The sequence below is a fragment of the Pezoporus flaviventris genome, unplaced genomic scaffold (genome assembly GCF_033815535.1).
Source record: "Pezoporus flaviventris isolate CSIRO_AGI_PZ_B2104156 unplaced genomic scaffold, CSIRO_AGI_Pfla_v1 ptg000066l, whole genome shotgun sequence".
NCBI classification, from domain to species: Eukaryota; Metazoa; Chordata; class Aves; order Psittaciformes; family Psittacidae; genus Pezoporus; species Pezoporus flaviventris.
The window spans coordinates 9,033,491-9,050,023 of NW_026892614.1; the positions used below are offsets into that span (position 1 = coordinate 9,033,491).

Sequence of the window (16,533 nt, forward strand, 5' to 3'; positions counted from 1 at the left end):
ACTGACAAACTTTCTGAGCTTTTGACCTTTGTCATCTTTGAGTTAATTAAAAACCCTACTTCTTAAGAATCAGTGATGCTGAATTATGGTGCAAGGGGATAATTTTTGCAAGATGTGTGGATGATTAGCAATGAAATTCATATTTAGATTTAGAAATGGAAAGTTCAGGGTCTTACCAAACCACATGGAGTGAAATCTAAGTAACCATAAAAATTCTGCTTCTAGGAGTTGTATTCTTTTCATGTAGCTGTAAGTAGCTAAAGGATACTAGTCCTGGTTTCTTGTCAAGACTTCCACGGTCAGTAATTGAGAAAGACAGATACCTTTAGATAGTAACTGATGATTAAAGATAGAAGGGGTTAATTTTACCTTATATGGCAGAAACCTCTTATGGTCGTATCAAAGAAGAGAAGCCTACTAATAAGCCTAGTCCTTCAGTGGACTTCTAGCAATACACAGTATTGAGAGCCATCACCTTCACTTCCCATTTGATAACGTTTAGTCTCTCTTCTCCAAGGCCAGATACTCTGTGGGCTTGTTAGTTCTGTATGGGTTCTGCCCCTGAGCTAAGTTATGCTTGTCTCCATGCCTAGTTCCCAGTGTGTTTGGAGCAGAGTCGGTGGTCATTATTCAATGGCTCCTGTGTCCTGTAACCTTTCTATTACAGGATATTGCTATCTTTCTTTTTGCTTCATGTAAGGTGCATTGTCACTGTTGTCAGAGTCAGTCTTTGAAACAGATTTCAAAGAGTCCTTATGTGTCAGGCTGAAGACTGCAAATTATCTTTCACATGGAGATGAGTGAAATTTTAAATATTAATACTATAAGCTTGGTCTGAGGTGCCTATGCATCAGAAGATTAGTGAGTTTTTGTCCCAGTTAGAATTGTCTCACTGGTAAACAAACAGCACATTTTTTAGGGTATATGTCTATTTAGAAATGCTCCTGTAGAATCTGTGCTTCACTGTGAACTTCCTTCTAGCTACCCCTTTCCCTGTTAATTGTGCATAATGATAACTGAGAATCTAACAGATACACTTCTACAACTTCCTTTTCTCAAGCACATTGAGCTTCATTGGAAGAGTGATCAGGAGGCAGCTTTTTGTGTATTTGTTTTCTCTGAGTTCTTTGAGAAGGTTTAGGGCTAAAAAATATCCCGTTGGATATTGGCATGACCCAAGATAGTCAGGTTTAGGTAAATAAGCCCATAAAAACAGAACTGTGAAAGCCTAATTCTGAGGTGAAGTGGAGGAGTTTATGTTTCACGTTTGAGCATCGGGTCAGGTGACTCAGAAGCAAACAGTGATACATCAGCAAGGAAAATTATTATATTGAGCAGCAGTTTGTGTTCCCCAGATTAGAATTCTTGAGCAAAATTAGATTAAGATTTTCTTTTGTTATTCTAATCAAACTGTTATGCTCTTTCCATTGTCTTAGGTCATTGTTGATGAATGATAGACAAGTGCCTTGAGTGCTGCTTCCCAAATATAGTTGTGATGTTTTTCAGTGGACAAGATTGTACGTTTGCTGAATTTAAATCAGCTAAAACAGAAATAGGGACTACATGTATTGAAAGTTAAGCTGTACACCTGCATATGTTGAGTTAGATGGTTTTGAATCTTTAATTGATGTGTTTGATTGTTGTTTTTTTTTTTTAATTTGCCCTTCATTTCATTGAGTTCTTACATTTAAGATAACCACAGAACACACCTTTTGGATTTGTGCTCAAAAAGGGACAAGACAAAGAAGGATTTTGTAGCCTAGCAGATAACATACAGAATCCCAGGGCAATGGTATCTTATCAGGAGTCTTCTGTTGTGTTTTGTATGTTGTATCGGAGCATCCCCTCTCGTTTATGCAGTTATCTTTGCACACGGAACTAACCAGGCAGTTCACAATGAAGCTGTCTGGAGTGGGAGCTGCCTTTTGCACAGGTGTTTGCACCTGACATGGAACAATAATCTGAGCTAAATGGCCAAGGGAAGGTGTGCTTTTGAAGTGCAGACATCCTAGACCTTGCTTTGCTAGTCAAAGCCAGAGAACTTCCTCAAAGATACAGCTCCAATCAGAGTAATGTTTTATACAGCTTAGATTAAATCTTGTTCATGAAGCAAGTTTAGGAAAGCATATGTGCATGTCAGTTAACAATATATTCCATATACCCTTGAAGGACTGATTACTGACAATGCTAGGAATGCTAGGTATTAAACATTTGTACTCTTGTGTGATCCTGAGAAAGAGGTAACTGCATATCATTACCTGCAATGTCATGTTCCAGGACTGTGTCCTACCTTTCTAGTAGTCCTTATTATAATGCAAAAATACCTTTATCACATTGCCTTATGTATTGCCTTCCAAATTTTGTTCCAGTGTAACACACATTATTATGCACTCTGCAGTTCTAGCAGTATTTCATAAGCTTACATTGCATGCATGGAATTTATCATTAAATTTACTTCTGTTTATTTTCATAGAAGACCATGCATCTATGGTTATAATTTACTTCCTTGTTTAAAGCAAAGATATTCACCTAAATTTGAGTGACTTCTAATTCATTTAAGGGCTCAGTAAGACAGTTTACCAACTGAATTTAGAAGGGGTTGGAACAAGCCTCCCTTTATTGTATGGATAACAAATGTAGGGGCAGATTCCATTTCATAGCATTTTGTCTACTTGCCAATTTCTTCAGAATAATATTAATGGCCCTTTCTATTTAAATTATTGAATTCCGTATCAGATGAAACTCATTACAATGAATGGTGGTGTTTTGGTTTTTTTTTTGTGACATTTGTACATTCCCTAATTCTGAGCAATAGACTCGGTCTTCCATATCCTGTTAACAATATCTACATCTTGTGTGTACTTTGTATTTTGGACTATGCCACTGGATTTTTGTTCCTGGTGTTGTTAATGTGTGATCCATAAGTGTATGCAGCATTCAAACCTCCAGATACTCTCTGTATAAACCTGTTTTTCATGAGCAGTCGAACTAATTGATCTTGGTTTCACATTTTTATACCCACTCTGTTACCTACAAATATCTTACACTTCTGGCTCTGCTGTCTCCAGGGATGAAAAGTTGCTTCATGTATTTTTTTTCCTCTTCTCAAAAGAAATAAACCTAATGTTTGGTCTGAACTTAAAAGCTCTATTTTTATTTTGAACAGACTTTTTGAGAACTGTATCAGTCCCCTAGAAGGATGCATGAGTCTATTTTGCTTTTATATGTGGTACAATACCAGTAAGACAATCAAAACACATTCTATATCCAGCAGTGTTTTTTAACTACTTCTTTTAATTACTTTAACTAAATCTCTCTGTTCTCATTTGGTATTTCTTTTTCAAGAGACTTTGAGTACATACAATTTTTTAATGTTGTCCAAGAATAAAGTACTTGCAGGTTTTTTAGCCTGTTCAATAAAAATATAAAATATTAACTATAAGTTTTAAAAAAAATACTTGTCATTCTGAGAGACTGATCTAGGATTTCTTGGAGAATTTATTTTAGGAAATAATTCTGGATTTCTTTATTCTTTCTCTCTTTTACCTATGTTCAGATGGAAGACGTCATAGCCCGCATGCAAGATGAGAAAAATGGGATTCCTATTCGTACAGTCAAAAGTTTTCTTTCCAAGATTCCCAGTGTCTTTTCTGGTAAGAGTAAAAGCATATTTCATGTATTTAAGTTTCCAGACTACCTTATGTAAGGGAATGCTCAAATGGAAAATCCTTTTAACTGAGTCTTATGGGGAATTCAGAGTCATCTGTTCTGGAGGAGACATTGCTGGAAAGCTTTAATTATAGGAATCTTTGATGTTTCTCGTACATTGGAATGGGCTTACACAGGGATGGTTTTGTCCTATAAATGAAGTGAAGGGAATACTTAATTTACTACCAAAAGTAAGTTATCTGAAGATGGCAATATTTTTATTTCAGAGTTTCTGCATTTCAGATCTTGAAATGCAAGATCTGATTTTAGCCTCTTTAGCAGCCTATGAGGTTAGCGTACAGGCCAGTATATGAAGATAAGAATTGCCATAGCCGCAGCAAAAAAGGAAAACCATCGCTGCACTCTGCAACTGATACTGAATTGGGACTGTAGAAATTAATTCAGACATTTAAGTGGCTGCTTGCACCCAAGAAGCTAAGGCTGAGATGTCTGTGGTGATCTGCAAGACAGCTATAAACATCAGTAGCATCATATGTACCAAAACCAGAATAATATATCTATTCACTTATTTACATGTTTTTATATCATTGTCTGTGTTTTTATATGTGGATATGTCTCTTTGTGGTACCAATGAGTATGGAGTTCCTCTGAAATAGATGCCATTGCTAAGCCTACTTTTTTCTGTACTCTGTTAACAGTTGCAATTTTTGTAGTAGAAAAGGTAATCCTTGCCTAGAAAATATTTACAGAAGTTTGTCCTATACAGAACAGCAAGAAGAATTTTATACTTTAATTTTAAACCCTTGGAATGTTTTTGCTAATGAATAATTCTGGCACAAAAAAGGAAAGAGTTTTACAGATGAACAAAATGTCTTTATGATTTTAGAAACTACTTGAATACAAACTAGTCTCTGAAGAGTAGACTTATTTCCCATAAGTTTGTACAGCATGGTATCCTATTAAATGATCCGTATTAATTGCTGTTCTCTGCCTTACCTTGTGTGCTATGTATTTTAAATTAGATAGATTATGGTTATTTGTATAGCAGGAGACACTATTTGTAAATTTATTTTTTTCTTTACAGGAATGGACATCATACTTTTTTAAGGTTGTTTTAGAATATATATACAGTAGTGCACAGAAGTCACTGATACGACTTCTGGATTGAGGCATTAACTCTATCAACTGCAGTGGGAAAGAAAAAGCATAGGAGATTTGGGGGTTTCTTTCCCTTTGCAGATTTTCTCACTCAAATACCCGGGCCGTAATTCTTTCTACACATGACTAAGAAACACACTGGAACAGCAAAACTGTCATTTGAGTTCAATTAATCTACTTTCCTGTCTCTGTCCTGGATGGATCTGTACTCTTAAAAACTTCATGTTGAGAGTAGCAGCATTCCTTTGAAGTGCTAGAAGTGTGTATGTAGCAAATAAATCTCATCTAGAACTTAAAACTATTGACTACTAGGAAACATGAGAATATTATTGTCTAAGGATCATGATGATAATAATGAAAATGTATATAATAACAACTTACAGTACTGTTATTACCAACAAAAGCATCAATATGAAAATGATCAAATCAAGAGGAGATGCTCTCCAGTTAAAATATATATATATGTATGTCTATATGCTCATATATATCTATATATCTATATGTACAGATATATCTTTATATATCTGTGTGTCTATTCAAAAACCATATATTATACCCAGTCATCTATTCAGGACTATGTCCCATAAAACCTGGAACTTTGCAATTGTTTGTTTGTGTGCAAAATGGGTAGATCTGCCACAATTAAGTCATGTTCCTGCAAGGACTTAGAAAGACCTGGAAGAGTCCTTTACACAACATGTAAAACATAACATGTAAAAATTAAGGATGTCCATAAATTGTCTGTAGTAAAAAGGTTTTATGGGCCAACATTTTCATTACGTTGTTATAAAAGCAAGAGAGGTATCTTTGTTTATTTTTGTTTCATAGTGTTACTTCTAAAACAGCAAGTGAAAAACTAGTTGAAAGAGCAGTCACTTTTCAATGCAGAATTACTGACACTGTCTATTTAAGGATGTCTACATAAGCAAAATCATCTTGGGAAATGGTACCTGAATTTAACCTTTTAGTAAAATGTGGCACTTGTAACAAATAGAATGATGTGACTGTATTATCTTGTTTATGGAGTCATTCCTTATATATTTTTACAAGTAAAATATCCACACAGAGAAACATTTCAAATGCATAGAATTCTCTATAGGCTGTACATTGGTGCACTTCAGAAAAAAAAAAAAAAGAAAAATAATTGCTAAGATTATTTCACCTTGTGAAATTTTGGAAAAACTGATGAGTTATTTTGCTATTTCTTATATTAATAGAAAGCAAGAAAGTTTCTGATGTTGATATTTATACATTCATTTTTGTGAGAAGGCTGCTTGAATTAAAATACCATTTTTGTTCACTTGCTTTTTTGAAATCTTTCAAAAGCAAGTCATTTAGTTGTCTTTACCTGATTAAAATATGCTTAACATGAGTTTGCAGGCTACTTGATGATAAGGAATGCAAACCCATAGATGTGTGCTAATTGCTGTTCATATTTTTATCCACATTTAGGTGTGTATTACATTGACTTTATGCAGCAAATTTATCTGTAGTGTAAATTCTCTAGAGATGATGAATGGCAGACCAATTTGGATGATAGCATTCCAGTCACCTACAAGCAGGAGGTGGAATGGATTGTGAGAAAGAACCCCAGTCCTTGACTGAGCTCCAATATATTGCATATGTCAAGATAAAAATCTCTGAAAACAAGACGGCAAAACCAGAGATGTTTGTACCTATCCTGGTTCTTTACCTCATTCCTTAATGCCGAGAGATTTTTCCTAATTGTTTAGCATTAATGATGTTAATGATACTCAGTCGAGTTATTTTGATAAAGAATCTATACAAAATCATACTTCTTTTAATGCAAATAACTATGGCAGACATTTAATGCAAATAACTATGGCAGACAACTTAGTATGTTACAAAGTCTTTATCAGAAATTATGGGGCTTATTATATATAGAAATAAACAATTATTGGAGGGGGAAGAATTCATCCTTGTCCATCCAGGTGGGATTCAACATAAAAGAATCAGTGGAAGTAAAGCTTCAGTAGCTGACTACTCTTACTTGCGCTGCCTGTAGACCTGCAACCTATTGTACTCATCAGTGAATATCTGTGGTGTATTTTAGTATGTCATGACAAGCAAGAATAAATATCAAACACCTCAGAATGGGCTTGATGAGCTAATGGTTTCATTGCATTCAAAGCTTATTTTGCACTAAGATCTGCATCATTCATTGATGCAGAACAGATATTTAGTCTCCATGCCCAGTGTGTTTGGATTTATCTTTTTTTTTGAGCTACACATGGCTTTTACAGCATTATTCTATACTGACTCATCCTGAAACTAGCTCACTGCCTTCTGGGGCCTGTGTAGCACTGTACTGTATCCCTATTACAATTTCAGCCAAAAATGGGTTTTGTGAAAGACCTTAGCCTTTACATAGTCTCACTGAATTACCTCATCCAGCTAGGGCTTCTGAGGGTAAGTACAATTAGGCTTTTGAGCAGAGAGGATGTGCTGTAGCAGATGGTCTGTAGTGATGGTTCACCTCAAGCTGAGTCACCCACGATCTTACTTGCAAGTAGGCTTAGACTGAGTGCAACAAATAGATGAATTTGCATACATAGCTTTGCAGAAAACAGACTAATATACTTATGTGCCCTAGTACACTAATGACTGAAACCAGATATGCTAGATTATATTTTAGATCTTACACTGGGCACTGTTAATGGAAATTCTGCTGGAAACCGTAGCATTGCTTTAGTCTTGACTGTTTAAGTGTGTAAGCAATGCTATGGTGCAAACCATTATTGTTTGAGTAAGAGCTTCCTGTCTTCGAAAATGGAATAATCTTTTTATTATGAAAAATGCAGTTTGCTTTTGGTCATTCACATTATAATCTTGAATGTGAAAATCACATCAGAGTTTGTGCTTTAAAAATTCCATAGTTCTAGAAGCGTGTCCTCTAGCAGAGTCTGAACTATCTCTGAACTGAATGTCAGGTGAACTGAAAGTTTCTTGAAGGAGGGATTGAGTCAGTTTTCTCAGTAGCTTTAAGCATAATTACACATCTGGGCTTCTAAAGCTCGGCTTGACATGTAGTTTCCCATGTGGATCTTGGGAAATTTGACTTTGTTTTAATTTTCCCTGTTTATGGATCTGAGTCACTTTCTATGGCTGCTGCAGATGACCACAGTCATGGACACTAAATTTTCGGAAGGCACAAGTTTAAAATAGTGGTCAATGGCTGACTAGACTACAGTAATGCAGTACTTCCTGCGTGCTTGCCATGTAGTCACAGTAATGTTATTCATCAGCTATGTATTATTGTGGCTTCAGTTTGAAACTTTAAAGGCTCCAAGGAAAAAAATAGGCAGAAGAGTTTGCTCTTTCTATGTGATTATGTGTTTTGATGAACAAAAGAAGGGCTTGCTGTTGTCTCCATGGTTTTAAAATGCTTTGGAGGAATGAAGAAGATAGTTTATATAGACATCTTGCCAGTCAATTGCATGAAGGTTGTCACAGGCATTCTTTACTAACACTGATTAGCACATTAGGAATAAAAAGATAGCAATTTGCCTCGAACATGGTTCAGCATTAGGCCTGGAAATGGATAAAAAAAAAACTTGCTTGAAATGATGAATGTAGGGAGTCTGACATATGAATCATAGGGATTAGAAGGAGCTCTAAAATATCATTTTTATTTTTACTAAGGAGAGACAGCAAGTAAATGCCAAAGTTTTGCTGTTCACTTTCAAGCATAAAGAAGCATTCAGGGTTTACAGATAAAGGACAGCAATAGCCAAGGGTTTGCTTTGGGGGTCTTTGTGGGGTGGGCAAGTGGTTTGGTCAGTATTAGTACTGAAAGCTTCATGACGTAATAATAACGTGGATATTTCATTAAGAGAGACGTAGTGACATAGTGGTGTCTTATGGTCATTACAGGCTATCAGGACTTTATAGGACTTTAAAGTGTATGCTGCTTGGGTATAATTGGTGATAAATAAAATCTGTGGAGAGTGTGCCAACTGAGTGGTGTGTAAGCATGAATGAGAGATGCTGGTGTTTTTATTGAAGGAGTGAGGAGAACTATAAAAATGTAAGCTCAATTAAAGAATACATGCATAGATGGAATAAAAAATATGTAAGGAAAGCATGTTCATACTAGTTGTTACTGGCTGTTTCTGATGTGTGGCTCAGTAGTTTTGGAAATAGTCACAGCTTAAACCAACAAATATAGGAGGAGATCAGTAGAAAGGTGGGTTTTAACATCTTATAGTTAAAAAGGAAGGGAAAGGATTCGTTTACCCTTCCCAGGAAAACATAATCCGTGTAGTCATTAGAATTTTTCTCCTAGATGTGAAGCTGATATTGTACCTTTTCCATATAGACATCGTATTTTCACAATTTTTAGACAGATTATTGCTATTGTATGCCATTTTTATTCATTGTTTTTTTCTCATCTCCCAAAATGCTTATTTCTCTTCTACCTGGGAAATTAAGGTAATGAGATGTTGCACTTTGACTAGCAAATGTATTCTCATAATCATTAGTTACCAGTCTTTATTTGAGCACTAGTAGTACCATGCTTAGTAAAAATAGAGAATTTATGTGTTCAAACATTAAAAAATTTCTGCTGAAAAGCAGACAGTATCCTGGTGAGATGTAATGAGAAACCCCAGAGGAAAGCAGTGTCATCTCACGCACAAATCACGGGTGGGTGAACCTAAGGAATGATTCACAGGAGCTACCTGCACAGTATTGCTTGTTATATAGATGTAGGCAGAAAAAAAATAAGGAGCAGTAAAATGGGAATTGGATGACTCAAGGGACTAATAACAAGATCGAGAGCATTTCTTCTGTCATTGGTTTTGCTCTTTCCCAGCTGAGTAATGAGTTGTTAGCATCTGATGACTTTTCAGTGCTGCTATCTAAAATACAAGATAAAAGAGAAAGCTCTACTGCTTGGATTGACAGAAGAGCGCACAAAGGCAAAACACCTCAATCATCCAGTACCTTTGAAGCAAAGTAATTTTGTCTTATAGGTAAATACAAGGATTTGGGAATTTCCATTTTTGATACCTTTACCAGACTAAATTAACTATGCGTGAGAAGCTGGGTTTCCCATCTCCCAGGCTTCTAATTTTATGGACCCTATTTTTTTTAATTTTTCCCTTCAGCGTCTTCCAACGACAGGTTCCTACTTTCTTCTTCTCATCATTCCTTCATCTCCCTTTTCTTGCATTCTCCTAGAGGTATAATTTAATAGTGGAATCATTGCCGGTTTCTTTACACCAAATCAGACTCTTGCTGTTTGCAAACAGTATTAAAATTGTGGACTCATGGCCTCAGGGAGGTTCCAGTCTTAGTAAAATGCTCTGCTGAAGAGATCTCTGTCATTACACGAAGGACAGAAGCTGGCTTATTCCCTATCCTGTGCCTATTCTGAAGGGCAAATATGAGCAGGAACTTGCCATTTTTAGTTTTACTTTTCAAAGCATAACTTTTGAGAATGAAAAGTTAATAATCCTCTATCCCCAAATGAATAGTCGGTTTGAAGTTAAAACACCAATCTCTCTTGTGTGTTGTCTCCATTCATCACTTTGTCAGAGTGACTGATTTGCATTCAGATGTTAATGGTCTTTTGGGAGCAGATATTTTTAAAGAGGAGGCTGGTTCTCTTGTTTACTGAGATCATGTTCATGATTTTTAGAGTTATGGGTAGAAGAGATTGAGTAAGTGGTGCCATAAGGTTGGACATACAGACATTTCAACATAGTGAGGTAATTAACTGATTAATGAGTGGTGTTTTGTGTGCTTCAGAATATCAGAAAAAGTGTATTTTTGAGCGCTGTCTGCATACCTTCACCTCCTGTTTCTGTTTGTTTGCCTGTCTGCTTTGGCTGCATCACTGATATTGTAACTTGGCCAGGGAAGGGTGCTCTTAAGCTGCTTAAAACTTCACAGAACTTTTGTATGTTATGGAAAATCACCTTAGTGACAAGTGTTGCAGTTGTGAAGCTCAGAATGGCCATGTGACAAGCTGTGGTGGGCTGGGATCAAGTAAGAGCTGAATACTCTCATTTGAAATGAAAAGTGAATGAAAGAAATTAAGAAAAGTTTCCAATAACTTTAATGCTCCAAGATGATCATGCTCTCCAGTTTCATTTTAAGGCATGTGTTAACATCAGATCTTTAATAAATCACTGTCAGAATTAAAAGCTTTTCAAAATGTGAAAGCATTTTCATTAGCTATTTTGAACAGAACAAATTCTTAATTAAAAGTTGCTGCTTCCTCCTGCCCAAACAACAACAAAAAAATGTATTTATATATTTACCTTTCAATTCTGTGGTGATTGCATTGGGAACATTAGTAAAAAGCAGAAAATATAGTGAAGAAAGTCTGAGGCAATTTTGCAAAATTGTTCTAGGAAACTGAAATATATGAAAACCCATTGAAAAGTCTTTTAAAGTAATCTGTGTGTAAAGCAGTCATCATAAATGTCAGTTCTCCTAAAATCAGTAGCTATGAAAAGCTTATTTTCACAGACATTTGCAAAAGAAATAGGAGTCATGCATTGATGGGCAAAATATCTTAATAATTGTTCTCTTGTTGTGAGATAGGAGATTGCTGGGAATACTCATCTTATTTGTTGTTCGTCCACACAAAGTGCACAGTTTGAATTAGATGATCTCCTTTTTTCTCAAACGCTGTGTAAGGCCTTACAACTCAGCATGTTTCCAGAGAAATAGCTGGGGTGTTTGTTCATCATAGATACAGATTTGTTCCTAGCTTTTCCTACTATGTTATTCTGTCATGAAAATACTTTCCTCTATTTTCCACAACGCCTTCTTCATAGCCAACCTGCATGTAAGATTTTGCCAATTTTTTTAGTGGAATGGGGTTGCACCTTTCAAGCATGAGTACTTCTAAGAGGAGTACAGGAAAACCTACTGCCTCCACTGTGGCCAAAAATTTACCTACTTTGCCACCCTTGACACCCAGCCTCTGGACATGTAACATTCATGGAAAGGGTGGGGTGAAAAGGGAGCCCTGAATCAGGCTCACATTAACCTGAAATTAGCAGGAATTCTGCAGTCTATCACAGGTTCTGGTTAGGTAGTTTGCCATTTTTTCTGGCATAACACCAAGTAATTATTTTATTTTGTTATGCTAATTTTATCTCAGCAACGAGTAGTACTTGCAGAAAGCAGAGACAATAATCTGCTTCAACACCCAGATACACAAACATGCCATGCGTATTTATGCCATATAAATTTTCCTATGGAGGCAATGCATAATATATCAGCTTAAAAAAATATTTTAAGCTGATATAAGCAGCCTCTGTAATAGTGATTAATAACATAGGCTCACTGAAATCTGTTGTGTGCATAGAGCCTTGTGGGAAGACAAGACTGGAATATGTCTAAGAGTGACTGTACAGAAATATGTCCAGGGGTTCTATGAAAATTATTTTCCTTCCTGGCTATCTCTTGGAAATGTCTTGGAAAGACATAGTGTTCAAGTTGCATAGCAATGATTAGAGCCATGAAATAAAGATCAGTGAGAATTATCCAGGCATCTGTATTTTAAGTAATTGTTTTGATTAAGAGGCAAAGTATACTACTTGACTCCATCCATTATGAGGTACTTCTCTGACAAAGAGCTGTTTGTTTAAATCACATTGGAGTTTTTCAAGGAGGCACACAGAAGAGAAGCATTTTCTGAGGAGAAAGAGTTGCTACTGTGTTCACAGTCACTGATTCTGATTTCTGAGATTGGAGGGAAATCCACTGCTCATATTAAGAATGCAGAGAGGAAGGGTATAGCTGAACACAAATGAAGTCCTTGTTGAGTATTAGTGGGGGTCTTACTAAAACTTGAAATCTGTTTTCAAAGTATGCTTGATAAATAGTCTCTGGAAACTATCCCAGAAAAGAACATCCGCTTAAAGATGAAAAGAAAAGAAACTTCTAAGGTCAGAACCCTTGCGTCCAAAAAGTATTCATTGTGTTGCCAACACCTTTGCAACAGTACATAGATTAAGTATCATTTTGAATGACTGAAATGTAATCCTAAAGCTAGGAATGTGTGTTAGTAGGTTTGGGTCTTGAGCATATGGTCAATTAGAATTGAACAAAGTAGTTACAGAGAATATCTGTGTGCGAGGATGTAGTTAGGCAGGTACTGCCTAGCTACAGTTAGGCAGGTATTTATAATTGCTTTATAGCGACAATAGATATTAATACAATTGCATTGTGAAGTATGTGTTAAAAATATTCAGCTTTTTAATTTGTGCAGCATTGTATACTGTTGTCTGGTGGCACAGTGATTGACTGGTGATTATTTATTATATGTGTATAGGAAGCAATACAGACATATGGTAAGTATTGCTGGTACAGATACAAATAATACCTTCTTTAAAGGAATCTGTTAGGTGTAATACAATGTAAACATATACATTCGCTTTCTTTTAAAGATGTTAAAAATGCATCTGGAATGGTAGTTCCCCTATTTCTCTTAAATGACGTCTAACATAGAATTTATGAACCTAATTTCTTTCTGCTTCAGTTTTACCACTTTAGTACATGAAATTCTATCTTAGAATCATAGACCCATAGAATAGTTAGGGTTGGAAAGGACCTTAAGATCATCAAGTTCCAACCCCCCTGCCATGGGCAGGGACACCTCACACTAAACCGTCTCACCCAAGGCTTTGTCCAACCTGGCCTTGAACACTGCCAGGGATGGAGCATTCACAACCTCCCTGGGCAACTCGTTCCAGTGCCTCACCACCCTAACAGGAAAGAATTTCCTCCTTGTATCCAATCTAAACTTCCCCTGTTTAAGTTTTAACCCATTACCCCTTGTCCTGTCACTACTACTACTATCTTATTGTCTTTAAATCTACTGTTTTAAACTGTTTTGAAATATTTAAATGAACAGCATGCAAAGAGAAAGATTTCAATTGGCCATTTTTACAGCCAGATAAATATAGCTGGCCAGCAGTTAAAATAATCACACCAATTAAATAATTTCCTGGAGACTGTGCCCCTTAAGGAAGAAATCAAGTTAGCAGGATTTACAAGATGATTTGTGATTTAGCTCCTAATTCTATTGGTTCCACCTATGAGGAAAAAGACTGTCATTGTAGTTGCATCAGAAGACTGCAGACTTGTCTCTGCAACGGGACAGCAAGGAATAAATTCTGATAATTGTAACTGTTCGTATTTCTGTTGCTGCTGAAATTATCCACAGACTAGTTTTGCATGGTGCTATTATCAAACAGTGGATGTACACTTTATGATAACAAATGTCACCATAAAAGCAGGATTTTACGTGTTAGTAGGATGTCATTTCATGACACCCCCCCCCCCAAGTAAGCTGCACTCAGTGTAGCTGGTTTCTAGTAAACTAGGATCTAATATGCATCTGGATTGTCTGGAACTTTTTACCTGAACAGTTGCCTGGTATGGGCCTATCTGAGTGTTTGTTTGAGCTTGGGCATGTTTAGTGAAGTGAATGATCATGACACAGCCTGAACAGTCCTGTGTGGTGTATCTGGATGTATGAGATTTCTATTTGTTAGGGATTCCAGGTATTTGTGATGGTAAGAGAAGCAAAATAGTAAGATCTGAGTTTTCATTGCTTGGTTCTTACTGCATACTGGCAGTCTGAAAAACAACAAAAAAAATGATTAAGGAATTTTGCTTTTTCTACAGTTGGCAAGACATCCCAGGCCACGAGAATTTGAAATAGTTAAAACATTTTTCTCCTGACTTAGGACAAGAAGCTAAATTCTCAGCTTTCAATGTGCCAAAACTGAAAGGTTTTAATTAAAAAATAAAAATTAAAAAAATTCCAGAGCAGAATGAAAAAATGGAAAGTTTATTTTTAGAAAACGTTGGAAATGGGACATTTAAGACTTTTAAAAAGTTTTAGCTTCAACAGATAGGTTTTCCAAAAATCCCATCAATTTGACATTGAAAAAGTCATAATGAAGTTCTAATATGATTTCCTGCCAGCTGTGTCCTCAAAAAAGTAAGATAAGTTTAAATTAGAAAGTAACTCACCCAGGAAATAAAGGTAGTTCCACTCCTCTTACTGTGATTGATTATCACTGTGCAAATAAATGGACCATAGATATGAATTCATTTTCACAGATTATCAAGTAATTGAATAATTGGAACAAAACAATTTGTTAACAGGAATTAAGAGCACTCAAATGTGTGATGAATGTTACTTATTCCACTGCAAGGATTTGGCAGAGCCTATTATAGGATGCTCCTGAGCTTCACAATAAAGGCCAGAAGTTTAAAAATCTGCATTCCAGTCTTTGCAGTTGGAGAATGAGCCTGGATGTTACAAAACAAGCATGTAAGCCTACAGGGCTTCCTTTGTTTTCCAGGATCCCCGCCCCACAGACTAAGCAGTCCCTGAGGCCAGAGGATATTGGCAGCTTTGAAGGCACAAAGCCCAGTGTTCCTGCTGTGCACCTTGCCATTTCACTTCCACACAGCATCTTTTTGTGCTACATGCTGCTTCCCTCCCTGCACTGCTCCACAGAGTAAGGGTGTAGACCACAGCAGGAAATGGGCAGAGCTCTTGTAGCAGATGCCAGGTAGTCAGGAGGTGCAGGCTGATAACTTTGATGTCTGAAGAACAGAGCAGAAACCCAAGACTCTCCAGGAATCCAGGTAGAAGGCACAAATAAATTACTTACGAGGTCCTCCTTTGTCTTAGACATTGCCAAGCCTTGGGTAGTGGAGTCAAACTAATTGGAAAGCATTGAGAATAAAAAAATAAAAAAAGGGAGGAAAAGGAAATTATTCTTAAGCTACCCATATGCACATTTTGTGGGTTAATATTTTTTATTGTACGGCCTGGTAGTGCTTCGATGTAGGAGCAGGCAAGTGGGACTGATGGGTGTTTGGTGAATGTTTCACTGTTAGAATAATGTAATGTCTCTGAAGGGTTTGAGTTATGGCTGAGAATTTGGTTCCACTGTATTATTATATGGAAAGCCCCAGACATGAGGGATTTGCAGGAGATGATTCAACCACCTCAGCTGTCCCTGAAATATTTACCTTTTGAAGGTTTTGATAAAATGCTTTGAAAATGCAAGGCTGTTCTTTAAAATAGTATATATATATTTTCCAGACCTGCAGAAGGGTCTGTAACCTTTTGTGATAAAACAGCTATGCATGTAGCTTTGATGTACAGACACCAGCAAGGAATATGCATTTCAGGTATTTCACCATATCCATTTGGATCTCAATTTAGTCACCAATGTGAACAAATTTTCCTTTTATGCATTAAATGATTACAAATTTCATGAGAGTAAGCCATTTAAGACTGCTGCAAACTTGGGTTTTGAATATGTATCAGCTTTGTGGAGAAATATTGAGAAAGGAAGTTGATGTTTAATTTGTATTTTTCTGTCTCTCTTCAGGGATAAATACAAAATTGGTATGTGCATGTGGGGGTCTCAAGCACACCATGGACTGCCTTGTGCCAGAATTTTTGCCCTTTAAGCTTTTATAATCAATTGTGAAATAGTGAAAATGCAGAAATACTTTATAGACCTATAGACTTCTGTAGACTCTTCTTGTAAGTTTTGGACTTACTTATTGTGTAAGTAAAGTCTTGCAGACCTTAAACAAAATAAGTATTTAGTAAAATGCCCAGTTGTTGCCTGAAATACTTTATTTCTAGAACAAGGGAATATTTTATGAATAGATAAAAGACACTGGGCC

The 16,533-nt window shown here is 36.3% G+C and overlaps 1 protein-coding gene across 7 annotated transcripts in view; it reads left to right on the forward strand.

The window, feature by feature from the left end:
* Window positions 1–16,533, forward strand: part of RGS7 (regulator of G protein signaling 7) — a 261,029-nt gene that overhangs the window by 106,568 nt on the left and 137,928 nt on the right. For all 7 annotated transcript variants that reach the window (XR_009746551.1, XR_009746552.1, XM_061471177.1 and 4 more), the window contains exon 3: window positions 3,557–3,653. Coding sequence is in view for 5 of the 7 variants with exons in the window: in XM_061471177.1 (XP_061327161.1) it covers window positions 3,557–3,653 (97 nt within the window). In the remaining 2 variants the exon portion in view is untranslated. The remainder of the gene's footprint in view (window positions 1–3,556; window positions 3,654–16,533) is intronic.